The 16,754-nt window shown below is 41.8% G+C and overlaps 1 protein-coding gene across 2 annotated transcripts in view; it reads left to right on the top strand.

The window, feature by feature from the left end:
- Positions 1–16,754, top strand: part of LOC126259694 (GON-4-like protein) — a 208,485-nt gene that overhangs the window by 98,697 nt on the left and 93,034 nt on the right. For both annotated transcript variants that reach the window (XM_049956656.1, XM_049956657.1), the window contains exon 7: positions 15,916–16,020. In XM_049956656.1, coding sequence (XP_049812613.1) covers positions 15,916–16,020 — 105 coding nt within the window. The remainder of the gene's footprint in view (positions 1–15,915; positions 16,021–16,754) is intronic.

Raw genomic sequence — 16,754 nt, 5'->3', positions numbered from 1 at the left:
CAGCCCTCTCTCCCCCCTCTCCAGCCCTCTCTCCCCCCTCTCCAGCCCTCTCTCCCCCCTCTCCAGCCCTCTCTCCCCCCTCTCCAGCCCTCTCTCCCCCCTCTCCAGCCCTCTCTCCCCCCTCTCCAGCCCTCTCTCCCCCCTCTCCAGCCCTCTCTCCCCCCTCTCCAGCCCTCTCTCCCCCCTCTCCAGCCCTCTCTCCCCCCTCTCCAGCCCTCTCTCCCCCCTCTCCAGCCCCCCTCTCCAGCCCCCCTCCTCTCCAGCCCCCCTCCTCTCCAGCCCCCCTCCTCTCCAGCCCCCCTCCTCTCCAGCCCCCCTCCTCTCCAGCCCCCCTCCTCTCCAGCCCCCCCTCCTCTCCAGCCCCCCCTCCTCTCCAGCCCCCCCTCCTCTCCAGCCCCCCCTCCTCTCCAGCCCCCCCTCCTCTCCAGCCCCCCTCCTCTCCAGCCCCCCTCCTCTCCAGCCCCCCCTCCTCTCCAGCCCCCCCCCCCTCTCCAGCCCCCCCCCCTCTCCAGCCCCCCCCCTCTCCAGCCCCCCTCCTCTCCAGCCCCCCCTCCTCTCCAGCCCCCCTCCTCTCCAGCCCCCCCTCCTCTCCAGCCCCCCCTCCTCTCCAGCCCCCCCTCCTCTCCAGCCCCCTCTCCTTCCAAATTTTTAAAACTAAATCTGCATGTGACCTCAATCGCCAAAGCTTCATTTGTAAATGTAATAGGTGCCCTATATTAGTCTGTTATGCGACATAGAAAGTTCAATCTGTTAATGTAAACTACTCTGTATTTTTTTAATGACAAAACTGGGAGAAACCTCAACTTATAATCTGCTAATTACAGTATTTCTTATTGAATGCATAGCTGTAATCTGCTTTTGTTATAATGTTCTGCTTTCCATTTCAAAATTCACGTATAATCCCACTATTTAAAGACTGTCTTTTGAAATGTAGCCACAGAATATTTTTCGGTATTTAAAATTGATATGTAGCAGCTAATCTAAGTGAGGAGTTCGTGTGTTACTAAAGCCATTAACTTCTGTTGGTGCATTGATGCCATTCCCATAGAGGTTGTTTTAGTATGTATCTTCCCCTCACCCATTTTGATTGCCCATTTTGATTGTGGAAAGATTTGGGAAAGATGAAAATGAAATGTTACTGATAAGATTATACCGTGGAATGTAAGTGACTTCAGTATCGGCACTTGTGCTTGAATTTTTGTAGATTATATGTACCACTCCTTGCTTCTTCCAATTGACAAGCATATGTTAGTGCAAGTTCATCACATTGTTCTTTCCATGTGTCCCCTTGATGAAACAAAAGACTCTCACTAACCTCATTATGTATTGTCTCCACCCATTCCTGCATGGTGAAGATTTTTATGATCACAATGTTCGCAGGAGATGTGCTTTTCTAGAGCTCAAGGCATCTCACCTGTTGCTTTCAGAAGATTTCAGTTTTATGAACAAGGTGCAGAATACACATTTAATCTCTACAATGGACTTCGTATTCGCTATAGATCTTTCCTTACCCTTTCAGGCATTGCTCAGTGGGGAATTTGTTAACAATGTGCAGGTGTGACCACTAATTCGTCTTGCTGCACTTGTCAGTAGAAGTAGTCTCTGAAATTTTGCTGTCAGTACTGGTGGTGTGCATGTAGTGGTACTCACTTGATGAAGTGTGCAGTACCTACACATTAGATTTTTTAAGCTTTTCCCATGTTATGAAAATGTTGCATGATGATAAATTGATTATAATTTAATACCTGTGCTAATACTCCAGTAACAGAAAGTTCTTGGTAGAATATTAATAATGGAATGGAGGGGGAAAGGGGCAAACTCTCCCAATAGCTGTGGTGCTGAATCGTTGATAGGCTTATACCGTATTTACTCGAATCTAAGCCGCACTCGAATCTAAGCCGCACCTGAAAAATTAGACTCGTAATCAAGGAAAAAAAATTTTTCCTAATATAAGCCGCACCTGAAATTTGAGACTCAAAATTCAAGGAGAGAGAAAAGTTTTAAGCCATCTCCAAATCGAAACAAAGTTGGTCTATTGTAATATGAGACACAATTTAGGTCGAATGAATAATGATACAGCTACAGTAGTTTGGTTCGAGTCGTAAGTTAGCAGTTAAGGTTTACCAGGTAGCCATTGCTATGCGTCAGGCACTCCGTATTTTTACGGTTACCCTTCCTTTTTCACGTGCTTTGTCTGGTTTGAATTGATTGCTTATTTTTCTTTGATCTTATAAGTGCCGTTTTCTTTGTTATAGGTGTTTATGTCACTCTAAGCTGAAAATGCATTACTGTACTGTGCCATGCATTGTTTGTCGCATTCTGATAGTGCGTGTTTACGGCCTGTCGCCGCTCGCGGCATGGCTTGCTTTCGTGCGCACTACCGCCGCTTACAATTAAAAAAAAAAAAGAGGAATCGTCTCATTAGCGAAACAATGGCAAGAGACTGATATTTGTTGTTACTTACACTACTGCTTCCTTTGATAATGATCAACAAGAATCAAATAATAGACTGCGTATGATAGATGATGTTCTGAACGAAAGTTTAGCGAAAATTTTTCTCCATTTGAAAATCTTTGCAGGCGCCTCTTTAGTTCATTACATGCTGCACAGAAATTAGAGTCATCTTAGATTTAAAAATCTAGTCAATTGCCGTGCTTCATTTCTGACTGTATCACTATTAGGCATAAGAATAATACGAATATAAACATGACATGATATGTATATTCTTCTGCGTTTGCTGTTGTCTCACTCTAGTTTCGTAGTTTATTAGGCATACAGGATTTAAATGAGATAGCAGCAAACACGAAACAATACAAGGCAAAATGTTTATATTCCTATTATTCTTATGGTGAAGAGAATACTGCATGTGATTCACAATTCATAAAAGTTCCTATTAGCAACCATCTCTTCTCACAGGTAGGAAAAAATTCAGAACGTAGAGGTGGCCATATTGACAAACATCCCAAACAGTCTTGCCAGTCGGATTTTCGTAGTACATTGAAATGCTGCTACATTCGAAGATGAACAATACGGAATTTGTATTTACTTCTTTGGATAATGTACCAAAATGCAGTGGTCGAAACTCGGGGCAGAGGAAAAAAGCTCATCTTCCATCTTTTTTTTTTAAATTTATTTACCGACGCAGAGGTTTTGGTGCCAGTATTTATCTTTGTGCCTACAAAGCATGCCTGTGTAGCGCTACATATATTCGACGGCAGAAGTTAGTTGTGGTGGCACCCACCAACATTTTTCAGCATGCTTTGCACTCGATTCGAAGCCGCAGGCGGTTTTTTGGATTACAAAAACCGGAAAAAAAGTGCGGCTTAGATTCGAGTAAATACGGTAAACAAGATTGAGCATGTAACTAGCTTGCAAATCTCTCTCTCTCTCTCTCTCTCTCTCTCTCTCTCTCTCTCTCTCTCTCTCTCTCTCTCACACACACACACACACACACACACACACACACACACACACACACACACACACACAGCTACATTGTCCCAGTTTGACTATATTGTCCTCTGCTTTGTTGATAGGGATCACCATATATTAAAAAGTTCAGAAGATTGTCATCGTAGTTTGTTTGTTTGGCTGAATACAGCTTATTCCTCATGCCAAAGGGACCATCTTAATGACAGGACATCACATCCATCTCTCCCTCTCACACTCCACCATCTGGTCCACAGCTTTTTTCAACAATATTCTGTCTGTTTATCCCGCAACATTTGCAGTTTTTACTGCTTGTCTTTGCTAACAAGAGAATATTTGAAATATTGTTTTCTTCTTTAAATGTGAACATTTTAGGTTAGTCTTTACCATGACTGCTATTGACATTAAATTAAACATGTGTTTTGTTACCAGTGGCTTAACAGTAAACTTTTTGTTTCTTTTGATATTATTTTCTTCCTTATGATACTCAATCTTCTTTAGCTCATAAATAACATAAATGTTCTTCAAAGCAACACAGCAAAATTCATGACTCATTTACGAGTTAAAACCCCACATAATACATGACGAATGATAAATGACAAACATTAAGAAAGCAACTGAAAATTGTGATGAACAAAATCCAGTAAAAACGTATGCAAGCAGCATAAATCAAAGTGGTTGCTGCCTGTATAATTTTTATGTAAACAGTCAACAATCCTCAAAATTAAGGTATCAAGATAGGCGAATTTAACAATTTAACATCCATCTCTCTCTCTCTCTCTCTCTCTCTCTCTCTCTCTCTCTCTCTTCCCCCCCCCCCCCTCTCTCTCTCTTCCCCTCTCCCTCTCTCTCTCTCTTCCCCTCTCCCTCTCTCTCTCTCTCTTCCCCTCTCCCTCTCTCTTCCCCTCTCCCTCTCTCTTCCCCTCTCCCTCTCTCTCTCTCTCTCTCTCTCTCTCTTTTTCTCTTCCCCTCTCCCTCTCTCTCTCTCTCTCTCTCTCTCTCTCCCCTATTACAGCTGATTATCAGACAGTTGTGAAATAACCTGCTGATGACATCACAATCTTCACAAACAGTGACACTGTGTCTAAGCAAACATTACTTTATCTTTGGAGTCTTTAGAACTCTACAGCTATTTATAAGTGAAACAATTGGAAAAGTGTTGGAACTAGTCACAAATTCATCAAGTGTTTGTTTATCCGTAACTAGTTTTGGATGTAAACAAATCTTCAGAAGGATAGTATATAGAGGTTATCCCACTCATGATGGGCACTAGCAAAAGTGTTATAAAAATGTTGACAAAAGAGAATACAAAACCAAATTTGTACATGACATACCTTCGTGGTTGAGATATGAAGGTACATTGCAAGAGGCATGGAAGGGGTGTCCCCCACTTGTATATGAGGTCTGTTCAGAAAATTCCAGAACTTTGCCCATAAAACTGTTTTACTTTTACCTTTTACTTATTGTGCATGGTCTCTCCTCTGCAATTGGTACGCCACTCCCAATGCTGTTTCCATTTGTGGGAGCAGTCTTGGTACACCTCTTGCTGGATCACGCAAGGTGCCATCTGCAAATTTTCTTCTCTCTCTTCTATCATTGTGAAACTTCATCCTTCCAATGAGGTTTTCAACTTTGGAAATAAAAAAAGTCCGCATGGGCCAGGTCTGGAGAGTACAGAGGTTGAGGCAGCACAGTGATTTCATTTTTTGTATAGTAGTCATGCACCAACAGGGATGAATGTGTGGGTGCATTATCGTGATGCAAGAACCAGGAATTGTCTCACCACATTTTCTAGCAGGCATTGCAACATATCCTGGTTGTACCACCTATTAACAGTTTGCCACTGAGGCATGAATTCATCATGAACTAACTATCAGCATGGCTTTGACATTTGATCTGATATGAAGAGCTTTTTTGGTCTTGGAGAACCTTCCCTGACACATTGTGAAGATTGAACCTCAGTCTCAACATCGTAACTGTAGACCCACACCTCATAGCCAGTTGTTCTCATTTGTATGCACCAAAAGCTATTCACGCATTGTGAGGCGAAGGTCTTTCAAGTCTTGACTCTTGAGCCATGGGACGAATTTGGCAGCAACATAATGTGTTCTGAGATGCTGTCTCAGGATTTCATAACATGGTCCAACTGAAATGTTACATTCTTCTGCAATCTCTTGGACAGGCTGTCTTCCCCCAGGGGACTTGCCACTCTTGCTTGGCTACCACGTAGCCCCAGCCTTTGCAGCATCTTTTCCTTTCCGTGCTGCATGTCTATCCTTTTGCTATTATTTTTCCCCTCTCTTGAGGAACATGTCTGGGATGTTTTTGGGTATGTGTCCTGTATTTTCAGTAGCCTGACATCAGAACAGCCCCTCCACTGCCCTTTTTTTCCCCTTTGCTATGATGTTTCAGATTCCTCTTTTTCTTCCTCCACCCTGTGCCCTTCTGAAGGCTGGCCCATGCATCTGACACATAATAGGTGACTGATAACGCATAATTCCCAGGCCTGGGTCAACAGGTAGGGTTCTCTTCAACAGTGTCACCACATGATATTCTCACCTGGCCGATCTCTGTGTCGCCTGTGTGCACCATCAACCGTTTATCTGCCCTGAACTTTGCAGATTGACTGAGGGAGAATGCTGACACCTCTGTAGATCTCGTGGAGCAGAATCCTCCAGCCTCTGCACCCTTTAACAGTCTTTGAAGGCTGGCACTCGGCAACCTCCAAGATGACACGCCTCGGTTTTTTCCTGCCTCCCCTTTTCTCATCTTGACTCTCCTCCAATGGAACATTCACGGCTTTAGATCCAACAAGGATGACTTATGGCTGCTCTTTGAATTGCCTCCAGGAAACAAAACTGTGTCCTCATGACTGCTTTGACCTCTCACATTTCTTTCCAGTCCGTTTTGAGTTTCGGTTGAAGACAGCATTCCCTCTCATGAGGGGGAGTCGTGCTACTCTCCTGGAATGACATTCGTAGTCACACTGTCTCCCTGAACATCTGGCTGCGAGCTGTTGTTGTCTGCATTTTCCTTCCCTACTTCGCCTTTTCCCTTTGTACCATTTACGTACCGCCATCATTAGGTGTTACCGGGCACACTTCCTCACCCCTTTTTGCTGCTTGGGGACTTCAGTGCACACCATTCCCTGTGGGGCTCTTCCAAAACCTGTCTGAGAGGCACCCTCTTGGCTGACCTTCTCAATCAGTTCAATCCTATCTGCCTTACCACTGGAGCACCCATGTTCCTTTCAGTCTCCACACACACACCTATTCTCATTTGGACATCTCATTCTGAACTGCCCAGCTTGCCCATCGTCTCAAGTGGTCCATTCTCTCTGGCACATACTGAAGCGACCATTTCCTGTGTGCTATTCATTTGTTGGTTCCTACCCCACCTATGTGCAAACACAAATGGCAGCTTTCTAAGGCCGATCAGAGGCTTTCTTCCACCCTGGTGACCTTTTCACCAGTTGTGATGACCAGGTAAGTACTGCCTCACCAACATTATCCTTAACGCTGCAGAATGTTCCATTCCTCGCACTTCGTCCTTACCGTGCTGTATTCTGGTCCCTTGGTGGATGGAGGCGTATCACGATGCAATTCACTTGCGAAGACGTGCTGTCCACATTTTTAACAGTCATCCTATGATGGCAAACTGCATTTACGAACAGCTGTGTCTGCAGTTTCGTTGCAGTCTTCAGGATAGCAAAGAAGCTAGCTGGATTTCATTTACTAGTTCTTTAACAGTGCCATTCCCTCTTCCATTGTCTGGGCCAACCTCCGACAGCTCTCTGGGACCAAGGTCTGTTTCCCATTTCCCACCTGACCATAGCAGATGATTTCACAATGGACCCTTTTGCTATTTGCAACACCTTGGGCTGCTATTTTGTGGAGATTTCGAGCTACATTCACCATCATCCAGCCTTCCTCCATCGGAAACAAATGGTGGTGGTTTGGATAATACTCTTCTATTCTCAGAATTGTGAGTGCTACACTGCCACTTTTACTATGAGGGAGCTAGATCATGCTCCTACTTCATGCCGATTCCCTGTCCCAGTGCTGGACGAATTCACATTCAGATGTTGCAGAACCTTTCCCTTGCGGACAAGCACTTTCTCCTTTCCTTGGTGGACTGAGGCATGCCACAATGCAATTTGCATGCAGAGTCGTGCTCTCCACTGTTTTAACTGTCATTCTACAACGGCAAACTGTAGGAGAATATGCTTGCCCACGAGAGAGAGATTCTGCAACATCTAAATGTGAACTCGCCCAGCCCTGGGGCATGGAATTGGGATGAAGTGAGTGCATGATCTAGCTCCCTCATAGTGAAAGCACCATCCGGGCAGAAGGCATGTTTCCCAGATGCTGACGTGAAGCCACTGTCATGCCCATACCTAAGCCCGGTACGGACAAACAACTTCCTTCTAGCTACCACCCCACTTCTCTCACCAGCTGTGTTTGCAAGGTGATGGAATGTATGATTCATGCCCAGCTAGTATGGTGGCTTGAGTCAACTTAGTAACCACTGCATAATGTGGATTCTGCAGTTGACCATCTTGTCACTTTGTCAGCCCATGTCATGAATGATTTTCTGTAGAAATACCAAACTAACCACGTTTTTCGATTTGGAGAAAGCCTACAACACTTGCTGGATGGCAGGTATCTTCTGTACTCTCTACATGTGGTGCTTCTGAGGCTACATGCCCCGTTTCCTTTAGGATTTTTTAAAAGACTGTGTTTTCAACATATGTGTGGGTTCTGCCTTGTTGGACATCTTTATCCAGGAAAAAAGGTGTGCCTCAAGAGTTCCGTCCTTTTTGCTATCTCCATTAAGCCCAATTATGGTCTATCTCCCACCGGGCATCTTCAGCTCCCTTTTCATAGACGATTTTGGCATCTATTCCAGTTCTCCACAGACTTGTCTCCTTGAGTGGCACCTTCAGCAATGTCTCGATTGTCTTTCCTTGTGGAGCATCGGCAATGGCTTTCACTTTTCCACTGACAAAACCATTTGTCAGAATTTCTGTTGGCACAATGGGTTTCTCCCACCATCTTTAAATCTTGGGCCTGTTGCTCTTCTGTTTGTTGAAACTACGAATTTCCTGGGGTTCATGCTTGATAGGAAGCTTTCTTGGTCCTTCCACGTGTCCTACCTGGCCGCCCGTTGTACGCAGTCTCTCAATGTCCTACATGTGCTCAGCAGTACGTCCTGGGGATCAGATCGGACCACCCTCTTCCATTTGTACCAGTCCTTGCTTGCTCGAAACTAGACTGTGGGTGTTTTGTTTAAGCATCTACACGTCCGTCCAGCTTATGTCATCTCAATACAATCCACCATCATGGCATCTGTTTGGCCACTGGAGCCTTTTACACAAGACCAGTTGAGAGTCTGTAAGCAGAAGTTGGTGAACTTCCGCTGTCATACAGCCATGATTTTCTCCTCAGCAGATACACATGCCATTTGTTTGGCCCCACTGGCCACCCACCCTATGTCTCCTCATTTAATCACTCCTTTGATTGCCAGTATGAGTATGTCCCTCTTTTCTGTTACCTCCTGGAGTTCGCTTTCGGCTATTGCTCCAGCAGCTTAACTTCCTGCTACCTGCCAATTTCCCAATCGGTGTCAACCCTTCATCACCTTGGCTTCATCTGGTGGCCTGTGTTCACCTTGGACTTCATTCGCTACCTATGGACACTACTTCAGAGTCGTTCTATCGCCATAAGTATCTCGACATTTGCGTGTAACTTTGAAATAGTACCTTTGTGTAGACTGATGGCTCTCAGACAGACTGTGGTGTTGAGTTTGCCTTTGTCATTGGCATCAATGATTTTCAGAATCGTTTTCCGGAACACTGTTCAGTATTTATAGCGGAGCTGTTTGCCCTGTATCAGGCAACACAGTACATCCGGCGACAGAGGCTTTTCAACTGTGTCATTTGCTCCGACTCCCTGTGCCATTCAGAGCCTCTGTGTGCTGTATACCGTCCATCCCTTAGTGCAACGAGTCCAGGAAAGCTTTCGCTTGCTCACTCTTCAGGGAGCCACTGTTATGTTTATGTGGGTCCCTAGTCATGTCAGTCTTACTGGAAACAAGGCTGCTGATGCTGCTGCCAAGGTTGCAGTCTTTGTACCTCAGCTCACTAGTTCTTCCATTCCCTCCAGTGATTCTGTGTTGCTGTCTGTCAGCAGGCGGCGTCACCTTGGCATTGCCACTGGTCTTTCCTTCGTGGAAACAAGCTCTTGGGAGTAAAACCACTTCCAGTGGCTTGGCCGAAGTCCTCTCGGCCATCTTGCCGCTAGGAGATCATTTTAGCTAGCTTGCACATTGGGCACTGTCTTTTTAGCCTTGCCATCTGTTACATAGTTATCCTCCTCCACTTTGTGCTCATTGTCCTCAACTTTTGACAGTTCACCATTTCCTGATGGAATGCCCTTTTTTTAACCACTTACAAAATATTTATGTTTTCCTTCTGAGTTATTGGCTGTTTCAGCTAACTAGGTGCAGGTTGTTGACCATGTTTTGTTTTTTATCCATCATAGCAATATGGTGAAGGACATTTAATCTTTAGTTCAGGACCTCTGTTGTCTGTATGGCGTATTTTATGCCCCTTTCACCAAGAGAAAGTCCCTGTTTTGAGCTGTCTTTCCTTCTGTCTATTGGGCTTAATGTGTAGTCACTTTTAACTCCTTTTTTGTCTTCAGGTTCTATGGTTCTGATATGGGTGCATCTGACCTTAGTTGTTTTTGCATCCTGAAATGAAACAAAACAAAACAAAACAAACAAACAAAACAGTCAGTCTTCAGTTGGCATGCACAATTTCATTGACGTTCCTGACATGAGTGTCGTCGGTAGACGTGGAAGGGCGTCCTGAAAGAGGGTCATCCTTAACTTTCATTCAGACTTTTTTTTTAAACCATGTGAACCATTTGTAACATCAAATTCAGCTTAAGCACTCATCACCATAGGCTTCCTGCAGCATTTGGTGAGTCTCTGTAAAGGTTTTCTTGAGTTTCTTTCAAATTAAATCAGATGCATTGCCCCTCTAACTGTGTCATCTCAGAATTCGCAAACTGTGCGACACAATTTTCTACTCAATACAGCACTTAATAATAACAGACATATAACAATGAAACTTCCAGCAGTTCCACATTAAACACAGGCGTGTGCAGGGATGCCAAACGCTTTTCGCTCCAACACACCATTGGCGCAAAATTGTGAAACTTCCAAAAATTTTTGAGCAGATCTCGTACACTGCTCAATACAGTGCTGCACGTTTGTGAATGTTGCTGCCAAAGTGTTGTGTGTGAATTCCTGGATTTCCGAGTGGATGTTCTCGTGTAACTTGTCAAATGTGGCAACAGTGAGGTTCTGTGAGCTGTGTGTAAGTCTCGTGTTTCAGTGTAGTGTGGCTTACTTTGTGGTGTTCCATGTGACTTCCTTTTTCCATTGCTATTTGATTATGATGGTGTATCTGTATTCTGTGAAAGAGAATGTGCTCCTTGTGAAACAGTATTGGGTAAGTGGTGCCTTTAAGACATGTCACTGACGGTTTTTGGAGTATTTTGGTGATCAACATAAACTGCTAAACACTGCATTCAGGGCTTGGTGACGAAGCTGGAGACAAAGGAAATCATTTTTCCATGACAGAGGATTATGGTCCCATTCACAAACATGCAGCATCCTTCTGAAATGTCTATATAGATGGGTGGAGGTCATTTCCAGCACCTTGTAAAATGCCTTCATTTTTCAACCATGAAGGTATGTCATATAGAAATTCGGTGCTCTGTCCTCTTTTATTAAGATTTTTATAACAATTTTCTCAGGACCTCATATAGAACATCTGTTATTTCATGTGCAATATACACTAATTATGGGTTAATGAACTGTTCACCTGAAGAATGCAAATGTCAAACTTTAGTCAAACAGTGGACAATTCAGGATGGAATGTAACAATATTATGAAAAGAAAAGTTGCTACTCACCATATAGCGGAGATGCTGAGTCGCAGATACACACACACACACACACACACACACACACACACACACACACACACACGTATGACTGCAGTCTCTGGCAACGGAGGCCACAATGTTAAACCTCATGTTTGCGGGAAGAAACAAAAAACAATGGATCTGCTTTTGTACCTAACTTATTCACATAAAAAAAAGTGAAAAGGTATTCTTATACTACTGAATTATGCTGCTTTCCTTATTATTGCTAAAAACAGTTAGGAAAATTAAAAAATAAGTAATTTATTATGAATATTCTAAGAGCCATACCAGGGAACTGACTGGTTCTAAGTGCTAATATGACAAATTTTGTTTCATGTGCCATTAATACTGAGGTTATTTTTTATTTGTGATAGTACAAGTAGAGAAATACAACAGTAATGTTGTAACTAGTAGAACTGTAATAAAAAAGTTCTCATATCTTTTTAATATTTTGCAAGAAAATAAGAAAATTAAATTCAGGGGGAAAATCTCTCCGTATTGACTTCTATTTCTTGCACAATGCCATTCTTGGGATCAGATGTCGAAGGTTTACTGTAGAACTTCTTGTGATTTGAGGAAGAAATTGCAGCATTGTCACAACATCTTTCTGTTTTACAGCTGATAAACATGGCTAGTCTTTCAGATGTAGTACGGCATGACATATATCAGCCATTGTCTTTCGTCTTTTCAATATATTGACCTTTTCCTTTCTTCTGTTTCAGAGTAAGAATTTTTAATAGCTATTTAAGATTGATGAGTATGAGACACTTTGATCATACTGCATTCGGAGATATTACATGCTTGCATTGGCAAAAATATTTCAATGGCATCTTTAAAATCAGCAAAGTCATTTGTATACATTGTAATTTCATCTGTGGCTGTTTGCTGATGATGCTGTGGTTTACATGAAGGTGATATTGTTGAATGACTAGGAGGATACAAAAATCAAACACTGGAAAATCCAGGATGAAATATAACAGTGTTCTGAAAAGGAAAGTTGCTACTCACCATATAGCGGAGATGATGAGTCACAGATAGGCACAACAAAAGGACTATCACAATATAAGCTTTCAGCCAACAAGGCCTTTGTCGAAAATAGATGTAAGACAGACACACACACACACACACACACACACACACACACACACACAGAGGCTACTTACACATACATGGCTGCAGCCCAGTGTGTGGCTTCAGCTGCCAGAGGCTGCAGTCGTGTGTGTGTGTGTGTGTGTGTGTGTGTGTTTTTTAAAAAGGCCTTGGTTGGCCGAAAGCTTATATTGTCACAGTCCTTTTGTTGTGCCTACCTGCTACTCAGCATCTCCGCCATATGGTGAGTAGCAACTTTCCTTTTCATAATATTATATGATACAATATGCTTTAGACAAAATTTCTAGTTGGTGTTGAATGACAAGGTGAACAGGCAAAACAGTCATGAAATGTTTGAATTCAGCTTCAGTAATGTGCTACTTGATACAGTCTTAAATATCTAGGTATGATGTTGCAAAGTGATATGAAATTGAACAAGCATATGAGGATTTCAATGGGGAAGGTGAATGGTTAACTTCAGTTTATTGGGAGAGTTTTAGGAAAGTGAGGTTCATCTATAAAGGAGACTGCATATAGAACACCAGTGCAACTCATTCTAGAATACTGCTTGAGTGTTTGAATCCCCTCCAGGTAGAATTGAAGGAAGACGTTGAAGCAGTCCAGGAGCGGGCCAAGAGATTTGTCACGATAAGTTCAGTCAGCATGCAAGCATTACAAAGATGCCTTGTGAACTCAAGTGAGAATCCCTGGGGGGTGAAGATGATGATCTTTTCAAGCAACGCTACTGAAAAAATTTAGAGAATCAGCATTTGAAGCTGACTGCAGAATGATCCTGCTGCTGCCAACATACATTTCATGTACGGACCACGAACATAAGATAAGAGAAGTTAGAGTTCTTACAGAGGCATATAGACAATCATTTTTCCCCTTATTCTATTTGTGATTGGAACAGCAAGGGACATTACTAGTAGCAGTACAGCCAGTGGTGGCCAGTTATCATGTGCTAATGTGCTATAGCATACTGTAAATATTGCACTAAAGTTGCACCATTTCTCTTCAAATGCGAACTGAAATTGCACTAAAATTTCCCCACTTCTCTTCAAATGCATGCTGTTATGCAAATAAAATGGATGAAAACTTTTTTTGTAGTGCTCTCTCCATGATAATTAGACAGTGACGAGTGCTGAAATGATTGTCAGCTGCACTACAGTCAACTCAGACAAGGGACACAGCTGTCTTTTTTCGACTGGGCATGCTCTGACATAACATCATCCCTGCTGGTACTTTGAGTGCAAGATTGCTTGCAGCACCAGACCAACATTTTTCTTTGAAATTGCTTGCAACATAAAGTGCAGGCAAAGAGTATAAGGGTTTTTTGAGGAGTGGTTGCAGTATTGGCTTCGTGGGCAAGTGGTTAGCTGAGCTGTCTGGTAATTTGTTGACCCGGTTTCGATTGCTGATGCTACCAACATTTTTATTTTATTCTTCACAATTTTAAACAATTAATTACAATTTGTAAATATATTTAAGCAATTTGATTTAAATACATGAAATTAATATATTCCGTTAGTTATGATTACTGCCCTTTTAAGTCAAAAGCCTATAGATAATCCTAAAAATAGGCGAGTATATGAGCAAATTTAGTAGGGAAGATTTATTTATTTATTTACCCCCCCCCCCCCCCCCCCCCAAAGTGAGTACCACAGAACACAGAAATGAGTTTATTGAAAGAATGTGGCATTTTCCAATTTTGCTGTCTTAATTTTGTTTGTTCATGACTAATTTCAACCTTTGTGAATGTCAAGCTGTCAAACCAACAAAAACAGCATTTGTGAACCAAAACGAGTAGAAAACACAAATTTTGAGATACTGATATTTCAATAAATAAGACATAGTTTTCTATTGTAGAACCACATAATCACATTAGAATGGCCTAGTAAGCTGAAACTAACTGTGAACAAGTAAAATTAATGCAGCTAATGTGGAAAATGCCGCCTTGTTTTAGTAAGAAAGTGTTTTCTGTTGATGATATACTAAAGAGGCCCTTTTCTGGTAGATATTATGAGGAGAAAGTGAGATTTAAAGGGTTAGGTAGATCTTCTCCAAGTGTAAATCTAACATCAGGAGAGTGTGGGACAAAGTTCACCAATTCGGCTCAAGCTATGTGAAAAAAAGTTGGTATATGCTCCTTTCAAGTTCCTAGGATGTTTCTAATGAGAACTATAGGAAAAGGTAAAATGCCCTCTAAAGATTTACAAATAAAGTATGAAGAAATTTTGAGAGGGAGAACTTAGAACAGCATGATAGCTGAGCGGTTATGAGCAGAGATTGGCAATTTGGTGGCTGGGCTTCAATTCCGTCTGGTTCCAAGTCTTTGTTCTTTCGTTTTATTTTAGTCCATGCAATGTTAAATGGTTAATTATAAAATTTAAATATATTTAAACAGTTCAGTTTATATGTGTAAAAAGGGCTATAGGCCACCACATTACAGCACACACAGGTAAAATTTAGCACAAGCCACCACTGGGTACAACATACTTTCCAGCATGATTTGCAGTGTGTGTATGCAGTCGATATAGATGGAATTGGTTCATAGCTTTACTTGACTTAACAATCAGGCATAAATTGTGCAGAGAAAGGCCTTACTTACCTTTCTTTGTTTCTCTGTAATGGCAAAATTTCTGTCACACCTTAAAAAGCTGTTGTCACTCCAACACTTGTATGCTCTCTCTTCATACCATCCTAAATTGAAGGGAGGTGACTTTGGTGCATGACATGTGGATCTCCAGAGGGAAGCACTGCTTGACACGAAGCCCAAGGCTAATCTAACAATGAATAACTGAAACATTCTCTTCATGATTTAACACTTGGATAAAGAAAAGCCAAAGAGCTCTGAGAACACAGTACCACTGAAATCACATTTTGTGAAGAAATGGCACTTAGAACATTTTATATTTCCACTCTTCATTTGATAAAATTGTGGCTGATTGAAGTGTTTTTTCCTTATTTTTATATGATTTGATCCAATTTTTGTCATTGAACTGTTATAAATCTTTAGCAGATTTCTGTCATGGGTTCAGATTGTGATGTTAAGTGTCCATGAATTTTAGTATTTTTGAGTCAGGAGCATAATTTGGTAGTGTTGACACACTCTACTCTGGTGACCCATAGAATTAAGATAGCTCATTTTCTTTTTTACATGAACTCTTCTTTGTTTATGCAGACAATTGTGGTGTAATTATATCTCTGTTAGCTCATGCCATGTGATTTATGAGACATTGCTGTATGCAAGTGCTTGAATCCAATCCAGAGGCCACTTTAAACACATCTCCTTTGAGTATGTTGGGTTGCAGTATCAAGTAGCTCTCTCTCTCTCTCTCTCTCTCTCTCTCTCTCTCTCTCTCTCAGTATAAATGTTACTGGTATGGGTATGTTTTCAGTGCCAGATATGAACAATACACTGGATGATGATGAAGATGCTGACCCAGAGTACAACATTCTAGCTGATGTGGAAGAGGCTGAAATGGAAGAGGAGAAAGAAGATAGTAAGAAATCATATGTTCATATATCTCTATTTATTCTGCTTTGTTTCCACCTATAAACACAACAGCAGCAGCATTAATTTTTGTAAATCACAAATGAGATTTTCTTGTCATTCAGTTACATTAAACTGTAGTAATAAACATTTTGCAACAACAACAGTGGCTGAAGTAACTTGATGAAAAATAACAGCCTTTGTATCTCTGCTGTGATACTTGTTCATTCTTTCAGACAATCAGAAAGACACACTGCCCAGTTTCAATGTTTTTTGAATATGTGATAAACACAGGCATGAGGGGTATTTGAAGGAAGATTTAATTTCAGTTTTGAAGTTCATTGATCTCTTATATCAGATATCTTTCTGCGTACTCTGAGAGAAAGTCTTTACAGTTTGATCTATTTGTTAGAAGGTGACTAAAAGCAGGGAAGTGTGTTTCCAAGCTGAATGCTTTTAGAGTGTTTCCTAATTTTCATTGGCATGTGGATACTTTCAGAAACTGCATCATTATTAATTGTAGGTTATGAGAGAGTTAGTGAAGTTATCAACAAATGGCTTAATCACAGTAGATTGTACTCATGCTGGAATTAACATAATGGGGAGCACACATGCATCATCATTGTGAATCTTGACTGGGATAAACAGAATGGAGTGTATTGTAAAGATGGGTCCGTATTTCATTATAGAATAATGAAATGTGTTTTTCCCAGGATTTGTTAAAATCGTGTTTCCTGTAAAAGA

This window comes from Schistocerca nitens, chromosome 5, assembly GCF_023898315.1.
Source record: "Schistocerca nitens isolate TAMUIC-IGC-003100 chromosome 5, iqSchNite1.1, whole genome shotgun sequence".
NCBI classification, from domain to species: Eukaryota; Metazoa; Arthropoda; class Insecta; order Orthoptera; family Acrididae; genus Schistocerca; species Schistocerca nitens.
This window is presented reverse-complemented; position numbering and strand designations above follow the sequence as displayed.